Below are 19,206 nucleotides of genomic sequence, written 5' to 3'. Positions count from 1 at the left end.
AATATTTTTGATTACAAAATACACTAAAGCAGTCCATTAATGACTGCTTCTTTTTATTTTTGCCCCTTACAAATGAGAACAAACAGGGCATAACAACATCGGCCTTTCGCGAACGCGCAGACCTGAATCACACAAAGAAAAAAAAAACAGTTTCAACGTTTTTTTTTTCCTCTCATATTAAAATCATGGCCCGTCAGTGGCTACTTCATATCAGCACATTCTGCGTGTCCTCGAACGCTGCCGTCGCCGACCACCGTGGTATAGTACACGAAGTACACTGAGGAGAAGTCAGTCAGTCTGTGAACGAACCCCATGGAGTCCCCCACAGGAGGGGAGGAAGGGAGGGGGGACCAGAGCAATGTGCTTCTCCTTTTTCTGGGTCCCCCTAAAGCAGAGGATTTGACGTGTAGTACTGTAATCTGTCCCTGTTCAGCTTCTTCTCCTTCATGCGCCGGTTCTGGAACCAGATCTTGACTTGTCGGTCGGTGAGGTTGAGCATCCGCGATAGATGCAGCCGCTTCTCTTTGTTTATGTACACGCTGAAAAAAAATTCGCGTTCAAGTTCTCTGATTTGATATTTGGAATAGGGACATCTCTTCTTGCGAGTCCTCTGTCCACCTGGAAGACACAGACAAAATGATACAGTCACAATATAAGCGCTTTTTAAAAATTATTTCACGATGATTTATATGAGCCATACAAAAACAAGCGCATTTCGCCTGTAAAGCAATAATGACATATACTTTGTCATATTAAACTAGAAAAGAAACCGCCATTTGTACTGGGTTGCAGGATAATGCACTCTTCCCCGATCTAGATCACAGTAACGAGCTCATGTGGGCAAACATGTTTTCAAAAATCCGCAAAATGCACTCCAAAGATCCAAAATCAACTGCATGATCGCTTTAACTGGGCAAATCATGTGCGCCACAGCTCCAAGCAGGCACCACCATCGTTACAAGCAAGATGTCTTTTAAAGCAAAGAGTAAAACTAGCACCCTCGTCATAAATGGAAATAATTGTTTCTGTTCTGTGAGGATATCCTCATTCCATAAGAGTCACGGCAAATACAAGACACACCCAAAAAAAAAAACTAAACATACATGACGGTACTGCTGTCTTTCACGGCCAATTTCAAATCCAAACACGTGATGCAGTTTATAACAAACTTTTGTTGGAGGCTGGGGGGAGGTGGAGGTGGAAGGGGGTCTACAGGCCCTCTATAAACCCTTATATGCTTATAAAACAGCATATAAAATTTTTAACAGCAGCGCGCAAGATTGCAAACTTTCTCCCATATAAGCAGAGCGCCGAGTTTAAATACGTACTACTGCTGCTGCCGCTGCTGGATTTCTCCTCATTGTTGCCGGAAGATAGCTCCGGACTGCTGGTCTCATCTCGTTGCTCATTCGCCTCGGAGTCCCGGCAGGACGGCGCCTGCTCCTGCTGCTTGATTGCGGTGGTTTTGTCCCCTGAGAAGGCGGTGTTCACCGACGACGAGTTCTCCGACGCGTTCCCGTACGCCGTCTCGTAGAACTGGTCGAAGGCTTGCGGGAGCACGCCATTCCTGCCCACGCTTCCGTAGAAGCTGGCGGCGGCTGCGGCGGCGGCGACGGAGCCAGCGCCCGCCCCGCCGCCTCCTCCGCTGCTGCTGCTATGGTGGTGGTGGTGGTGGTGATGGTGGTGGTGGTAGGGGCTGTTTTTACCGAACACGTCACCCACGACTGCGGTCTGCGCGGACAGGCACTCCCGGTGCACCATGTCTTCCGCGCTCGGGTAGCACTGGGGCAAGTTCCCCCGGTGCGGCCACTTACCGGGCGCCTCGATACCCGCATAGTCCCTGAATGTCACCTCCCTGACGGGCTGGACCTGCGGCAGGTTAGAGGAATAGGAGTATGTCATTGGGCGTGAGGAAGGGGTCTGGGACAAAAACGAGGGAAGACCCGAGAAATCGGCCCCCGCCGACACGTAGTAAGTGCAACTGGGCAAGTACATGTTAGATCCGACGGGAACCCTCTCGTCAAAATCCATCATCGTCGTTCGGCCGCTCCTACAACTCTGCGCTGGGCTTTGATTCCTCTATAACCGCCCCGAACATGGCTCTGAAGCGCCGTGCCTCTTTGAAGCAGGTTCGCTAAGCACAAATTGGGAGACGTAGGCTGACGTGGAGAGCCATCTCCATCCACTCCACTAAGGAGGAGACCACGTGACTACGCAGCAGGAATTGACATATTTTCATGCTCCAGTTGATGTGTGCGTGGGTGTGTGCGTGCGTGCGTGGGTCCAAGCCTCTGGGTGTGTGAGGTATTGGTAGAGGAAGGAGTGTGTAGGAGTGTGAGATACATGAATGCTGTGTGTCCTGAAGCTTGACATTGGTGGTTTACAACCATGCTGGATAAAAATTAATTACTTAACACGCAACTGAGGAGGAAAAAAAAGGCATATTTAGCTGGTTGGTGACTAGTTAGAAACAAAGATTTAAACCGACATTAATGCAAAACAAATCACACGTTTCCACAGAAGCAAACTTGTTTTTTTTTTTTTTTACGAAATGATATAACCTTCAAGATTTTGTTTATTTCTGAGGAAGCAGCTCCTCAAAAAAAGCTGGGATTCTGTTCTTAGTTGACTGTTCCCTCCACGAAAACAACATTGTAACCGAACCAATGGGCTGTAACTCCAGGAACATATAACACTGATCTTTATTGAACTAAGGGGAAGAGCAGTTTATTTCTAAAGGTTGCTTTTAGAGAGCTGCCTTAGTCATCATCATCTGGTACTTTTACAGCGCAGCATTTGGTCCAGTGAGCGTTTGGTTATCAGGGTCATGTTCAAAGTAGCGGCTATAGCTTTTGAACCGAGAAATCCACGTGTTTGTATTTGTGCATTAACAAAAATACAAACACGTGGATTTTTGTGAGGATTTTTTCTTTTTTTACGCAGCAAACAGCGCAGGTGCAACCGCAACCTGAGCAGGTCTGGCACTTGAAATGTTCTTAATTTCCTGGTCAGTCTGCAGAAATAACAAATTGACGGGTTAAAACTAAAAGAAATACGCGCATAAAAAGAAAAAAGCTTGGTAATAATTGTCCTCAGTAATCAGTATTCTGTGCTTCGAATGTATGTATGCACGAGTATTTTGAAAAATGTCAGTGTTTAATATTTGGAGAATTTTCTGGTGCATAAATAATATTTTCTAAAGTCATATGAAAGCTCCAAAGGTGACCAATGTTCTGGCTTTGCTTCGCTTGTAAGTTGTTGGACAAAGTTTACATCAACACGGGCAATCAACTGTGCGTTGCTCGGCGATGCGGACGTCTCCAGAAAACAAACAAGGCAATCTTTTATCTCTGTGCAAACACTTCAGTCAGTTTTATGTCACTTCATCTTCATTCACACGGTTAAAATATCTAAACTTTTTTTGCGTAAATGTGACGTAAATCAACACAAACCCAAAATCAAGGTGACATTTTTAATATTGTCCTGCATGACTGGGGCTTGCTGTTTTATTTTTAAAGTGAGAGCTGAAATGTACACTCGCGACATCTCCGCAGAAAATGCATTTAGTCAACAGTGGAACAAATATTTGAAATTTCTTGGAGCGACAAATGCCAACAACACGCATTCAGCAAGTGGAAGAAAAATTAAGAGTAGAGGGAAAAAAAATGTACAGAGACTACTAAGATGCATTTCTGCTGTTGGATTTGGTAAACACGCCACACAGCACATTCCGCCCTGCTCTGCTCTGCTCTGCTCTGCTCTGGTCTGGTCAGGGGGCCACCATGAAGCCTGGCTTAGAGAGGCTGCAACCTGACTCTAATGTGCTGTAAATAAGAGACCTGAACTCGGATTAAGATCGCCGCGGCTGGTCTGGCCGCCACAGCTCGATGGCACTTACACGAATTCAAGTGACACATCTGAAACACAACCTCGAAATATACACACTGGCTAATACAGTCAGAGCAGAGCACACAGACGCCTCATGTAAGTATATGAAAAACACAAAAACCACATGATATTACGCGACCTGCTTAAAAGGGGGCTTTGTTTAATGAAATTGCGGGGGGCACAAACGACTGCCAGTGTCTTTGCCACCGCACGCTCCTCCTCTCTGGGTCAAACCAGACAAATTCTAGGAGTTGTGCTGTAGCTTTTAAGCTGTAATTGGGGACAGGGTGCTCAAAAAAAAAAAAAAACACACACAAAGCTCTCCGCAGACCTGCGTTTTTATAGCTGCTATAGTATTCTTCTTGGCTTTTTTCCCTCTCCAGAGCCAGACAGACACCACAAAACCGATCAGGCGTGATGGGAAGTCGCCACCTACGCGGACACAAAGTCAGCAGCTGGGGAATTTCAATAATTATAGAAACATTTGACTCTGCGCAACTAAGGTAAGATTTCTCCTCACGCTTAATAAGCCTTCTTTCAATGCAAATGTCTGAGATTAAACAAATGTTTTTAATTCAGTCCAAAACTGCAGCAAAGCTTTGGTCCATTTTATGACAAATGTGTTTTTTATTAAAAGAAAGTCGTTTCTGAGGATCCCAGCGTGCTGGTTCTGTTTTCCAGGAGGCCTGCAGTCTGGGGTCTGTGTGCGTAAAAAACAGGCGCTCAAAGCCAAAGCTTTGTCTGTACGGTCGACTTCAAGTTCGGGGGAGGAAGAGGGTCTTTCACAAGAGAGAGCAAAGGACCCAGCGTGCCCCGGATGGAGTTCCATTTAATTGCCCCCTGCATCCACTCAGGCTTTATGTTACAAGATCGCTTTCAAAGTGTGAGCGTAGAACTTCAACTTCGGCGCAACCATGTTCACCAGAGTGGATCTCACCAGAACGACGTTTTTAAATCTAAATCATTAAATCACATACACTTAAGATATTCTGCTCGTTGAAGCCAATGTTATTATAGGACCTTCCCGCGAAAATGTCGTCTTTTAAATATGAGAAGGAAATATAAGTCAAATCTTAATTAACCGAAAATCTGCTTGATTTGTTTTGGCATTTACTTTCCGTGAGAAACTATTCTTATTATTTACTCAGGCAGAATTTCCTCTTAAGTATTTTTAGCGACATAACCACACGGGCGGCTGATTTATCTCATTTCATTTGAAACAGTTAAATTATACAGGAACAGAACTTTAAATTACGGGAAATAATTTATTGGGGGTGATAGAAACGCAATGCTTTAGTACTTGGGAGAATGGATAGCCTTGTGCCATAAAACCTTCATCAGACAACAAGTAAACAATCGAGGGTAGAAGGGGGTGGATATGGAAGTATACCGTTTAACGCCACGTCAGGTAGGCCTTAAAGGCTGTAAATGAGGTTAAATAGGCGCACTCAGTCTGCAGCAAAGACGCCTCCTGTAGTTTCGGTCTTTGGTTGAAATAAAAAGGCCTAGACTTTGACCAACAGCCTGGTTTTGTTCTCATTTTATGGTTAAGAAGCAGGCCACCATTGCGACTGAAAGACAAAAAGGTTTGTTTTTTTATTTGGACTCAAGATAGGAAGAGTGTCTAGAAATAGGGAGGGAAATGTCCAGAATAAGGAGGCCTAAACGCAACCACAACACGCTGACGGGACAAATAGAAGACTGGTGCTGAATTAGAGCATTAAAGACATTTTGTCACACTTTACCTAACAGGTCTAAGATGCTTCTTTAGGACCACAGCCTTTTGCTAATGCGTAAATGTAACAATGGTCCGAAAAATCCAAGCAAGGTGGCGAATAAATGTGTTTTGGGGCATAATGCGTAAAGAAACCGCGAATTTCTGCCTTACCATAAAAACTGATTAAAAAAGAAACTCAAATGTAAATATCTCTGAAACGCAGCTGAACTTGAATAACAGCGAGCTTGTTTTCATTCACCATGGTCCGACTGAGCGCTGCAGCCGTTATCACGTAGAAGGCGATTATAAAACCACCTGACTGAAACATGTGACAGTCCAAGCGTCCAGATGAACAAGCCTTGACATATATATATATATATATATATATATATATATATATATATATATATACCCAAGAGCGATGCATTTTGGAACCAGATTCGGCGCTCAACAGTTGATTTATCCACAGGTGACAGAAATGTGAGCTGTGGGGAGATTGCGTGAAAGAAAGTGAGGGGGAGGCCACGCAGGCGGACCACACAAGGGCGGAAGAACCGATCAACTCCACGGTCAACGGCTCAACAGCACACTAGGATCTCAGAAAAAGCGACGAAACCCCGGGACCAAAAAAGGGAGATAAACTGGGCCTTCCATGAAGAAATATAAGGGAGTGTTAACTTAGCCGCTATTTGCTGTTAAAACCTCTAATATATTTCCATTAAAATTGAAGTTGAAGTGAAAGAACGAAAGACACTTGAGTCTCAAAATATCTTTCTTTGTTGATTTTTTTGAAGCGTGAAAAGACAATCAGATTATTCGGACTTTAATTTAATCTCAACATAAATCCAGTTTTGCGTCTACCCGAGGTTGCAATCTATATCTGAAAAATAAGGTTTTACACAGATGTATTTTTTATATATCTAATCGTTTTATTTTTAAAACAGAAATATGTACTTTGCCTTTAAAATGTGTTGTTTTCTTGAAAATTATATTGAAATAAATTCTTAAAATGTATTGTTTCAAGCAGTATTTGGCAACATAGAAACACATTATCATCTTAAAAATAACTCAGGTTTTCATGTTTTCAAACGGTTAAATCTCTGTTTAAGTCCTTGTTCACAAATACTCTGTGGCGATAAGAATTAAATGCATTTTGTGGAAAAATAAAATAAATTATTATGGAATTATGGAGTTGTGGTACATTTGGGCAAATCCGTGTTAAGAAAATAATACCTAGTCACTCTAAAATGGCCCAAATGGCCTCCGAACTGTCATTGCTACGACCGTGTAATAGTAAAAATTGAAACTAAAACACGTCCTGATAAATATAAGTCAACAACGGCTCATTTTCAGTCTTCAAGTAAAAAAAGAATTATAAAAATTAAGCCAACAATAATTTCCCTCTTGAGTCTTTGATTTTGACGAGGGGAAACCGTTAATGTAACCGGAAATGTGTAAAGGCGAATAAATGTGGTTTAAAGGTTATATAAAGTTGAGCAAATGAAATAAGCAAGTCAGGACTTCAGCGTACTTGCTTAGACTGAATTTGGACCGGACCTTTGGGCGGAACGGTCCAGCTTTCAACATATTTTGTCTGGAATAAATGAAGACAAGGACTGTCCGACCTGATATAGCCATGAAAAATGAATCCACTGACATCCATTGCTTGGATGGTCGTCATATATGTTATCATTGCCTGGGTTGGACTTTGCTTTGAGCAGGTCTTCAGGATTAATTCTAAGTTATCTTCAGCTAATTTCAACAACACTGAACATTTTCCATGAGTACATTTTCTGCAATTATTCATTGAGCTATCTAATGACAAAACTGCCCTTCGGCCACTGGAAACCATGGCGGATGCATTTGTGTCTGTCACCCACAAGTGTAATGCATGACAGATTATACAGGATGTATAATTCACGCCTAATGACATGATAATAACCAGGACGGGAACGTCAAAGCGAACACAATGAAGGCTTTCACATATCATCTCGGTCAAGTGTTTCTATTTGACCGCACGTCACGGGTCCTGGATCAGCTTGCTAAAGTATTTCTGCTCCTTTGCGAGATCATCTCCAAGATCACGCTTTGGCAGGCTTGAGGAGAGCGACACACGCTGAGTGACTTAAGGTTAGAGAAGGCCTCGCCTCCATTACACTTAGGGCAGCGCCTGGATCTGCTGGCCGAGCTACAGCAACGCCTGACTGGAAGGAGAGAGAGACGCATACTGCTGTGCGCACTGATCTGATACGTCAGTTCTGCAGCTTCTACTCCTAATGCATCAAGATTGTATCGTGGCAACTCGGTGTTTGACTGTTTTTAGACAAGAACGTTTTTATTTGATTGAAAAATGCAGTTCATGACATGATTTTATTTTTATTTTGGCCATGTTTTCTGTGTGGTAAACTTCCATGATAATAAAATAGTAATTCAGCATTTTTTTTTAAATAAAAGCGAACAAATAGACAAAATTGTGAATGTCAATCTATATGGAAAATTATGTCAGATGTTATAAAGTCTGGTAATTGTGTCCAGTTAAATCACTAACTTAAAGTGTAATTCCTTGTGTTTCCTTAGTGTGGCAGCAAACTTCAATTCTTGAACACAGTTCGACACCAAGACGCTGGTTGCTCCATCAGTTTGTCCAATCAAAGATGGCTCATGTGTGGAGAGAGAGGTGGAGGCGGAGCGCCGGCGTGCCTGTCACAGGCTGGAGGCGTTTGTTTTGATTCTCTGTATCCAATGAAAAAGCTTCTCTGTTGTCCTCCAGCCAATGAGCTGAAATTAGCTCCAACTCGCTTCCTGTCGGCTTTTCCGCCTTTTCCCTTTCTTCCCAGTAAATCGTTGTGCAGCTACACATTTTACATGTTTTAACCCATCTTCCAACCCGTCATCTGACGGGTTCACGCCCCTATCAAGGCCACGTCACACAACGTGGGAAAGCTTCAGCTCTGCGTTTGCTCCTGGAGGACGTCCTGTTTTCACGTCATGGCCACCAAATACTATCTGCATCACTTCAGCTTCATGTTCAGCCGTCCTCCAAAGCAGCAGTTTGTTCATGGGACTGTTTTTGTGTTGTTTGTTATTGTATGTTTGTTTTTCTCTTGCGATTTTTATACTATTAAGAAACTTAACTAAATAATATTTATTTATTTACGTACCTATTTTTATGGGGTGACATTATCTGGTGCTCAATATTTAATTTGCATTAAAATGAAGACAATGGAGAGTTTGGACTAAGGACTAAAGTATTTTTTTTTTTACATAATAAATTTCACAGAATTACTTTTAAACAATAAAAAAAAACCTAACAGGCATCACCAACAAAAACGAGATTTTTTATTTTCCAATTTATATGTTAAACAACCAGTAGAAGGCTGCAAACAGATTAGACATTCTTTATTTCTATGATGATGCTGATTATTATTATTATTATTATTATTATTATTATTGTTTTTCTTCTTATTATTAACATTAAAATAAGGTTTCCCGAAAATAACTGGTAATATGTGATGCAACGTATAGTGGTAGCATATTTACATGTTACTGCAATAAAAACAAATTTGATCATAGATAAATAAGGCACATTTAAATGGGTATGGAAGACAAAGGACAGTTTAGGAACGCATGTTCATATTTAATACAATACCACTGTAGCTTCAAACCCTTAAATTACAGCAGTTATATATATATATATGGCGTGTAGTGTACAGTGTACACACGCTCGTTGGCGCACACACGCTTTGTGACAGATATTTGTGACAGTGTAGTCTGCCTAATGCGCACATAACGAATAGATTAAATGTTGTTTACACAGAAAATTAAAACCCACCTTTAATTAAACTGTTAATTGAATGTAGCCTAATACAACTAGTGAGTATACGTCAAAGTGTAAGTATAGTAGTGAAACGGGGGGGGGGGAATCACGCGATTCTGTGTCCAGCAGTGTAAATATCAAGATTTTTTACTCGTTTTTCTCAAATCTCCGTCGGAAATCCACGGATTTTTTTTTTTTTTTTTAATAAACGAGAAAAATAACAATAATCAATCGTGTTAAATATGTCTTGTCTTCACAAACCTAAAGCAGAAGGAGGTGGCGAGGCGGTTGTTTAATAAAGTACACACGGTTCGTTTAGGTAGGCTTTCTTCTTTCTTTGGCACAACGGAACGTATTCTTTACGTGTTTTTCATATGGTGTACGAGAATTACATTTACAGGTTCATGTGGGCGCTGTATTTACATTAATGCCTTTGGTTAATTGTATGAAGCCTATTTCTTCTATGCGGGAAAATGCATAAGACGAGTATGTGAAAATATATTTTTAATATAAATTTTATTTTAATCTCCAATGTTGTTTTGGGACTCATGCCTTCATATCTTCGGTCCAGGTAATTAAAAGATTTTATCTTGCTGTCATGACCTCAGGTCCGTCCAGAATTTGGAGAGAAAAAAATTATTGAAATATTCTGCGCCTCACGCCTGGATCTCTTTGCAGAATGATTTGAAAATTATACGTGATCTCTTTTAACATTTTAGAGGACTTCTCAATGACTTAGTTGGAGACCATGCAAGTAGCCTAATTGTTGTATTTTTTCCTGTATAAACCTGCAGTCCTGGCTTTCTTACGCAGAACACTTTTGTAAAACGAAATTTTAATCTCTGGATTTGTTTTCCTGATTAAAAACTGTTAAATAAAAACAATCTATGCTGTACTTATTATGTAAAAATAAAAAATATTGCAACATTTATTTAATGTCTGTGCACTTCATATTTATTTTCTTCCTATATTATTATTATCATTATTATTATTATTACAGCTTTTTGTTCTGGAGTGTGTGAAAGTCAGTGTGTGAAAAGCAGTCGCCAGATGGCGGTATAAGACTATCAATGAGCAGTGAGCAGCCTCAACCCATGCACATCCTCTATCCCCTACAGCAGTAAAAGACTACACCTTCTGCTGTTTTGTTGACATTTGCTGACAGAATTTGTATAATGTGTTCCTACATATAGGTTTTCCAAAGCTTTGCAAACTCTCTACTGCTGGACCCAGCGACTTTCTCCTGCAATTTCTGCTTTTAAAACTAAAATGTAACAAAGATTAAGGCTTAAAGTCCTCCAAAAGGTAAAGTGGTTAAGTGTAAAATAAATATGCATGCAAAAGTATCATGATTAACTTAAAAGAGGTGTATCTTCATAATAAATTGGATAAAATTCAACCAAGTCCATATTTTATTGCAGGGGCGGACTTTAACACCAAGCATACACAGTCACACACACACACACACATACACACATAGCCTGGATATCATGCTGGGATTTACTTTTACACTTATATGAAGACACACACGCACATTACAGGAGCTATGATTGGTACAAACACATCTCCTGGACGATTATTTATAGGTATTACAATAGGAATTGCACCATGGACTGCAAATGAATGAAAGCATGGATCCATATGGCAAGACTATAGACTTCATACAGGCTAAGCACGAGAACAGGCTTTAAAAAGGAAGTCAGGATGGTTTAATATTTAACATTTCCAAGGTCCAAATCCCCTCAAAACGGCAGAATTTCCTGTGACTCGTCTATTTGTCGCCCTTGTTAAAGGATAAAGGTGTAGCTCGGTGGCGCACATCTCTGTGAACGGAGGCATGCCAACAAACAAATTAAAATAAAAACACAATAAAAAATTTTAAAAAAGTCACACATGCTGGCGCTATATTGTACATTGTCCCAAGCTCTCTCTCCAACTTAATATTTAACAAGTGGCAGGAAAAAGAGGGTCCGGCCTTCAGAGGCCCCAGGAAAGTTTGTTCCAGAGGCTCCCGGAAATCATTTGCCTACATCAAATTTTAACCATGCTCAGTCAGCAAGGATCTCCTTGTCCAAATCCACGTGTCCAAACACACGTAGGGCTGCATGTCTCCAACAGATTATGTCCACAATAATATTATTATTAAAAGCAACAACAAAAAAAAAAAAAAACAACAACAACAAAAAAAAACAATCAACTAGCTGATTGTTTTCAGTTTGTTGACAATCTTCTTCTCCTTGACGCGTCTGTTTTGAAACCATATCGTGACCTGCCGCTCGGACAGGTTGGTCTGGGCAGATATCCGCCTCCGTTTGTCCTTTGTGATGAATTTATTGGCGGCGTACTCTCGCTCGAGCTCCTTCAGTTGCACCTTGGTGTATGGCACGCGTTTCTTCCTCCCGCGCCGGAAAGAGGCGACGTCTCCTGCCGCGTGGGACACTGCGTCTGTTTGAGAAAAAAACAGGAGAAATGAGAAAGGTGCACAGATCTGATGGCATGTGGTCAGACACGAGGGGTTCTCTTCCCAAATAATTTCAATTTTGCATGGGACAAATACAACCAAGAAAATTTTAAACTTCATTTAAAACTCAAATATCTTGGTGTATATGCAGGGGTATTAAACGTTAAATTTAAAATGAAAATTAAATGGAAGTAACAGTCTCTGAAAAATATTCGATTAATTAAAAAAAAAGAAAAAACATATAATAATTGCGTACATTTGGTTTCGTTTATCCCTCTTTTTTAGCACATTGCTGTGATAATTTCAAGGTTAGGGATTTATTTTTTTTGTTTATCCCTCTGAGGCAACTGCAAACATTACACACACACTATTTACTCCATGTTTGCGCAAAAAGTGCGCAGCTGCTCTGCTTACCTGGCAGGGAGGACTTCCACATGTGCCCAGGCTGAGGCTGCTCCTTGGCGCAGTAAACCTGGCTGTTCCAGCCGTTGGGGGCGAGAGTCCAAGGTTGGTAGCTCTCCATGGGCAGCAGGGACTCGTGTCTGGCTTCTGACGGCGCGCTGATAGTAGGCATCACAGGAACATCAAGGTAACTTGGGACGGGTTGATATGGTCCAGAAGGGTAAGTTGGATAGAAAGCAAATTCCTTAGCCCGAGAGGAGAACTCCTCTCCCGAGGCGGCCGTGTCCATGTATTTCTCTCCGTACGCAGAAGGCGGCTGCGCTCCGCATGACTTAATGCCGCTGTGATGCGACATCCTGCACGGGTAGCTGAAGTACCCGTAAGGAAGGGACGCGCTGGTTGAATTCTGAGCCGCAGAGCAGGGGCTGCACTGCTTCGCCGGCTCGCCTACACCGGAAACGTGAACGTCCCCGGAGGAGTAAGCCGCTGCGGCACTGGGTGCCAGGGACGCGGGGTGCGCCATCAGATTCCTGCACTGATTCGCTGCGAAGTTGCCACCCGGGAAACCCTCCATGTTCTTGCTGGCTTCGTCGGAACCGCCACCGTTGTCATAGACGAACATTACCGACGGGTCGACCCAGCGAGAACGGAGGAGCAGTGACGTTGTCATAGCACGGCGTCCAACATCTGAAGCTTCTGACTCTTTTTTAAAAAGCCCAGCGACTAAAAAAAGGAGACGGTGGGGCTCCCAGGGAGTAAAAGCCGCTCTGACGCGCACAGGAGCGCAGAGGTTGGCTCTTATTGGTCCAGACGTCGTCATGTGACCAGGGCTATGCAAAGAGGACGGTAAACATCAGCAGATAATTACATGGAGAATAATGCGGATAAGTAAGGTGATGGCACCTATGAGGGGATTTTTGCTTTTGTCTCCGAAGATTTTACTGAGTTCGATGGTGCGTTTTTCTGCTGAACAAGTAAGGCGCACAAGGAATTATTCTTTTGTATCTTATGCGCTACATCTTCATTCTAAATGGTAAAACGAAGATATATTCACACTTTAAAGGCGATATCTCATATGCAACGTTCAAATAAAACCCAAATAATCAGATTTGAATTGAAAAAATAAGGTTTTTATCCGGCCACATACACTCATAACCAATGTGCATTGCCTTACGCACACACACCGACCTCTCTTTGTCTTCATTGCAGACTTACATCAACATTGGTCGGTATTGTTTGAGATTCTGTTCATTGAAGCAAACTATTGCGCATAATCAACATGCAAGAAGCACCCCTCAGTGGAGCGACTATGCAAAGAGATATGTGCTATACACAGTACTGCAACATCCGTATCTTTGAGTTATATGATGTAGGAGCTGCCTCAGAAAAGCCCCCACTTTAAGAGATTTACATTAAGTATTTTTGCAAAAGACAAAAGGGGATGAGATTTTCCTTCGCTACTATAAAACAAAGGAAGCACAAATGAAGTTAACTATAATTTATTGTTCTGATGGAATATTCTAGACACTCAGCTTCCGACGTGTTTACAGCATGCAAAGTCAGGAGACGAGCCCTGGACTTGGCTGTGTTTTACATAGGGAGGTGAAACGCGGCTGGAGGCCAAGGTCAAGTTGAAAGTTGTTGTTGTCTGGCCGTCCAGCCCGTCGCACCATTCATGCTTTGAAGGGCCCCGTCTGAGCGCATGAAAAGAGCGGAAGAAGGGTGAGAATTCCTGTCCTAATGAAAAGCTATTGGAGGGCATTAACTTTTACTGTCATCTTGTTTTGTTTCTCCAGCTCGTTTTCTCTCACGGACGAGTCCATGCCCGTGTTCCCTCGCTTGCTGTCTAACTCTGAGGGGGTCAGCGACGTTGGAAAAAAACGGCAAAGTTATCGTGTCTTTCTTTTAAGTAAAGTTCTTGTGGAGGACTTTTTGGCAGATATGTGTGAAAATGGTGTTGATCCATGAAAAAGAGGGGGGGGGGGGTAAAATTGGCGTGTCCACGTGTGTGTGTGTGTGTGTGTGTGTGTCTTGTCTGCTCTGGAAAAAGCTTGAAGTACAGCTGGAGTTTTGGTCTTGCTGTTCCTTACTTTGATGACCAAAAGAAACTACTAATCAAATCTGTTCCCACTCTTTATTTCTAAAAGAAAAACTTTGGGTTTCTTCTGTTGCAACAAAATTTAGACTGCAAATCCACAAAATCCGGATTGCAAACGTAGCACCAGTAAAATGAAATATACGACTAATCTCTAAGCAACAATAGTCAGATCGTGCTTTGGCCATAATACTTTGAGCAATATTTGTTTTGTTTTTTGGGTAAACTAAACGCACACTGTTGCGCAAACTGTGGTTCTTGTTTAACTATGGAATCCACAAATGTGTTTTAAAACGTAATGTTTTGATAAAGAAGTTTTAACGTTTTCCAAGCATTGCTCCCCTCAAGCAACATTTCTATGCCTACATAGAAAAAAAAACACGTGGTCTTCAATGTAAACGGCGTTAACATGTAGTTGGAAAGTGTAAAAAAGACAGCGAAAGTATATTCTCATTTTTAAAAAATGATCAGGCTTTTCCCCTGTGCTTCTTTTTGCTGAACACACATGGATCAGACAACGTTTTCTAAATAAACATCAAGTCAAAAGTGAAAAGACGTCTAAAGAGGTCCATGTGAAAATTGTGACGTGAAAGGCTTTTGGAATTGATCAAATGGGATTTCCAAGCCTCACTTCCAGTTTCTGTGTTCAGGACCCAGTTGGACATGACAAAAAAAAAAGTCCCGTTGTCAACATGTTTTTGCAGCAAAATAAAACATTAAATAACCTTTGAAAAAAAACTCCATTAATGTCTATAGAGATTAAACGTGCTGGGCACCCAGCAATTTTTAATCCCTTTGGAACAAAAAAAAAAACGTATTGTAAAACTTAAAAGTGACAGGTTTAGAGATTTTGCAGCAGACATAAAAAAAAAAACTGTTTAGACACAGAAAAAACACAATCTCGAACTAAACAATACAAAAAAGTGGTTCAAACGACGTAAATTGATGTCTACATGGGGTTAAACGGTAGTTATAGTTAATCAATTGGACTAACCGAGCCCGAGTCTTTCTTTAGGCTACATTTGGTCCGCATCTATCGGCTAAAAAACTCACATTTTCAACATGTGTTATTGGGCTAGAAAAGAAGAGGAAAAGCCAAGAGATCCTGTGATTTTTGACGTTTTGCAGCAGAATGACCAACGAGCTAAATAAGAATATGCGTTGACACAAAAACATTGCCTTCCATGTAAACAAAGTGAAATAGTGGTTAAAAAGAATGATGTCAAATTGTGGTTAAACGGGCTAACCAAGCCTGACATATAATGAGTTTTCATCGGTTAAGCTTGGACATGAATATGGGTGAAAAGTGTGGGTTTTATTGTGTTTTTGGGACTTAAAACAACGTTTGACCGACCTTAAATAGCCACGAAAAGACGTCCAACTTGAGATCTTTTTAATCTGATTTTCAGACAGACATGATGTGATTTAGAGCCAAAACATTGACTATTATATTCTTTAATTACAGACAATAAACCCGGGTTTAAACTGCTTACTCTGGTCCCACCTGTTATAATTTTCATACATTTCATAGAAAATGTATGAGCATCCTAACAGATTAGAAAACCTTCTTCTGTGCTTTAAAGGCTTCTCACTTGGTAAATAAATAAATAAATACATCTTGTTTTACATATTTCCAGGTCTGGAAATCCAGCTCTTATTTTATAATCTAGCCTCTGGGGCGATGCACAGTAGTCGAGTTTTTATCTTCGCGTTATCGCACAGTGAAGGCCAACACAAGAAATCATTCAGAGGCGACACGCAGCAAAAAGCATGAGTCATGGTACAAGGCCCGGCCTGTTGGGTGCTCGACGCCTGCTGGCGTTTCTGCCACTGCAAGCAAAGCAGGCCTCGGAATTAACACGCATTAATGGTTAACTGTTCCTCGCTGGGCGTTTTGTCCTGTTGTGATTTTTGATTGGTGTGTTTAGTCACTTTACAGCAATCCTGTCAAATATGTTTTTTTCCACTGGAAAGCTCATTTAGAAATCATTTATTATTTGTTGCAGTCTTGCAGAATCCGCAGCTCTGACGTCACCAAGGTGGCCGTCGGCGCGCACATGTGGTCAGCCCAGACAAGAGACAAACCCAAGCACAATGAGCAGTTTCTCCGGGAAGGGGGGCGGACCAGCGAAACGCAGGAACCAGAATTCAGCACACTCTTCCGGAGGAAACCCTAGATTTTGTACTGTCTGGAAAATACACATCCAGCATGAATTAAGCCAATAACTCAATGGACAGTCTGCAGCCCTTTTCTCTGGGCTCAAACACCACCCTATGTAAATTGTGAAGCAACTTAAAGAAAGAGCGCATTAATCCACGACCTCGGAGTTTGAGGCCTTTGGTTAAGAAGGACAACATGTCTATAAAGTGATGCATTTAATTGTAGCTCTCTTATAACACAACTTGCGATATAAATCAGTCTCCTGAAAACCCGTAGTTAAATTCCAGCCTCGCTGGTGACACGTGTTTAAAGTAAGAGGCTGTCAGAGAGCTGTCAAAACATAACAACCAATATGTTTTTGTGGTCAGAGCTGGGAACCACAGGGCGGTCACACACTTGACTTTTCCATATTTTCTGGACGCCCGCCCGTGGTGCGATGATGACGGCTTGCGTAAGATGAAGAGAAGTAAAAAATAAATAAACATATATAGCTGAACTACTTAATTACAACTTTATCTAAAGGTTCGCTACATTAACGGGTTCCGGTGAGTCCGGTATGTGAGGCGAGATATCGGCCTGCTTTAGCTTTCAGCTTCTGCAGAAGTCTTAAATGTTGCGTTAACAGGCTGCTAAAGCTGCAGCCTGTAAGCTGCGTGTCACATTCATTTACAGGCATTCAGGAAGCTCAACAAATATAAAGGCCGGCGTTTTGTTTCTCTGAAAGTTCAAGTGCCCTTCTGCATCTGCTGTAATTCTGATAGACCGCTGAATTGAGTTATTATAATTATTATTACTGTTGTTATTATTATTAGTATTAATATAGAAAGATAATCATGATGTTGTGCATTATTGCTTTTAAAATTTTAAACCAATAATTTTAACATGAGCCCGAAGTAGGGCTAAGTAAAAGTTTTCCGACGACGGCTACAGATGAAGCGCCAAATTAAACACAAACTTAAATTGCATATATATATATATATATATATATATATATATATATATATGGGTGTGTGTGTGTGTGTGTGTATAAAGTTGTTTGGCATAAACAATGTAGTGAACGCGTTGAGGACATTGTCCGTGAAAATGTATCAAACATGTTTAAAGGATAAATAGACTCAAAAACGTACAGAGAAAATTGGATTGTTACTCATAATTGTATTGTCGCGTACGCTTTTAACTCTTAATTAACAAAACGGTCGAAAATTGTCTAAATGTCTTTTTAACTTTCAGATAAAACTGTAATTAATTTTATTAGAGAAATGCTGGCATCTAAAATGCTGTTGACAGTAAATACAGTTTGTAGATATTTATATTTACTCTAACAAAATACAGCAAAAAGGAGAGACGGGTATTTTTCCGACATTGTGACCTATTTTTGAAGACCCCCAACACCCGACCACTTTTTTTAAAGATAGTATAGGAAGAACAAAAGAAAGAGACAATGAAAAGAAATAGAGGAAGCCAATTTTTTTTAAATTAATTTGGTAAACACAACATGAACCGAACCCCCTTAATCCGATTCAAATCAGTTGGATTTCCTGTTTTAACATCATGAATTGAACTCATATCACCGCTTGAAGCTTCTCTTCAAAATGAATGATCGAACCAAAACAATGTGGGAAATCTACCCGCGGCCAGCAGCAGCCTTAAAATGGCACAACAAAAGAAAACAGTGGGACAGAGGGCGGAACTGGTGGGACCAACACGCATGAATGAAAGCCCATTTGCAAGAAGCAGACTTGTAAATATCACCTTTCTCTGAGATGCCAGAGACGCACAGATCAGTCTGAAGGCCTACATGTGAAATGCCAGGGCTTTGCACCTGGTGTGTTGCTACTGCTGAATAGGTGGTAAAGGAAGCCCGCCCTCTCCCCCACCACCAATCTTTAAACGAGGTAACACAGGCCTGATCTCCGAGGCTTGGCTTTGTAGGTTGGAACTGATAAAAGACGCTCTAACAGCGCACAGAGTTCCGGCTGTTTAGTCATCGAGAAGCGTTTCAACCAAAGGTCAATGAGTTACTCTCTGCCTGCTGCGTCATCCTGTTTCAAGGCCAAGTTGAAGCTATGGAGACGGGAGGGGCCACCGAGATGCCATTCTTTTTCACCCATACAAGTTGTTTATATCAGAAAGAAAAATCTATCTGAAGTGAACTGAAAATCCAGTTTTGTCGCACATCGAAACCTTTCCTGCTATGTGAAAACCATTCTGGTTGGTGTGCTGCAGAGACTGCGGATTGGATTACACCAGCAATGCGCAGGCTCCATGGTCAAGTTCAAGTTAGGCTGGCTTGTAAAATTGAGGGGGTCCCCCCCCCCCAACACACACACACACACACACACACACACACACACACACACACACACACACACACACACCTTTCTTTGATGCCCCACCCCCTGCAAAAAGCAGCTCCGGTCAGCTGCAGGGGTTTAAAGGTATAACTGCGGTCCATGATTTCACTGTCTCTGTCTTGGGGTTTACATGATCCATAGCGAGTATACCAACTCGATGTCCCTCCTTCACTATCTTAAACATAATAAAAAAAAAACAATAACAATATAATTTGTTCTACTGTAAAGGCGCAAGGTCATCCATCTGTTGCGCAAAAGGTTTCCAGGCGTTATCTCTGCACGATCATAAGATCCCATCTGCCCCGGCCAAG

At 41.4% G+C, this 19,206-nt stretch overlaps 2 protein-coding genes and 1 long non-coding RNA gene across 3 annotated transcripts; 1 reads left to right on the top strand and 2 right to left on the bottom strand.

Annotated features, from left to right (window-relative positions):
• Nucleotides 1–19: 19 nt before the first annotated feature.
• On the bottom strand, nt 20–2,034 carry hoxa11a (homeobox A11a). Its single transcript, XM_047383613.1, has 2 exons — nt 1,329–2,034; nt 20–618 (listed from the first exon to the last, which is right to left on the bottom strand). Exons 1-2 carry the CDS (start codon nt 2,032–2,034, stop codon nt 386–388), a joined length of 939 nt encoding a protein of 312 aa, XP_047239569.1. The 3' UTR covers nt 20–385.
• Nucleotides 2,035–4,252: 2,218 nt separating this feature from the next.
• Nucleotides 4,253–10,353, top strand: LOC124879188. The gene is made up of 2 exons (XR_007040969.1): nt 4,253–4,391; nt 8,183–10,353. It is a non-coding gene; the product is annotated as an uncharacterized LOC124879188 (long non-coding RNA).
• Nucleotides 10,354–10,816: 463 nt separating this feature from the next.
• Nucleotides 10,817–13,252, bottom strand: hoxa13a (homeobox A13a). The gene is made up of 2 exons (XM_047383612.1): nt 12,298–13,252; nt 10,817–11,867 (listed from the first exon to the last, which is right to left on the bottom strand). Exons 1-2 carry the CDS (start codon nt 13,103–13,105, stop codon nt 11,620–11,622), a joined length of 1,056 nt encoding a protein of 351 aa, XP_047239568.1. The 5' UTR covers nt 13,106–13,252; the 3' UTR covers nt 10,817–11,619.
• Nucleotides 13,253–19,206: the final 5,954 nt, after the last annotated feature.

The sequence above is a fragment of the Girardinichthys multiradiatus genome, chromosome 13, assembly GCF_021462225.1.
Source record: "Girardinichthys multiradiatus isolate DD_20200921_A chromosome 13, DD_fGirMul_XY1, whole genome shotgun sequence".
NCBI lineage: Eukaryota > Metazoa > Chordata > Actinopteri > Cyprinodontiformes > Goodeidae > Girardinichthys > Girardinichthys multiradiatus.
The sequence above is the reverse complement of the archived record's forward strand: the minus strand, read 5'-3'. Positions and strand labels throughout refer to the sequence as shown.

What these genes read in the sequence shown, in the direction of transcription:
- hoxa11a (XM_047383613.1), bottom strand. Translation starts at nt 2,034, where the DNA reads ATGATGGATTTTGACGAGAGGGTTCCCGTCGGATCTAACATGTACTTG. An exon ending in CAGCAGCGGCAGCAGCAGTA is followed by an intron (nt 619 to 1,328) that starts GTACGTATTTAA and finishes TGTGTCTTCCAG; the next exon opens with GTGGACAGAGGACTCGCAAG.
- hoxa13a (XM_047383612.1), bottom strand. Translation starts at nt 13,105, where the DNA reads ATGACGACGTCTGGACCAATAAGAGCCAACCTCTGCGCTCCTGTGCGC. An exon ending in GTGGAAGTCCTCCCTGCCAG is followed by an intron (nt 11,868 to 12,297) that starts GTAAGCAGAGCA and finishes TTTCTCAAACAG; the next exon opens with ACGCAGTGTCCCACGCGGCA.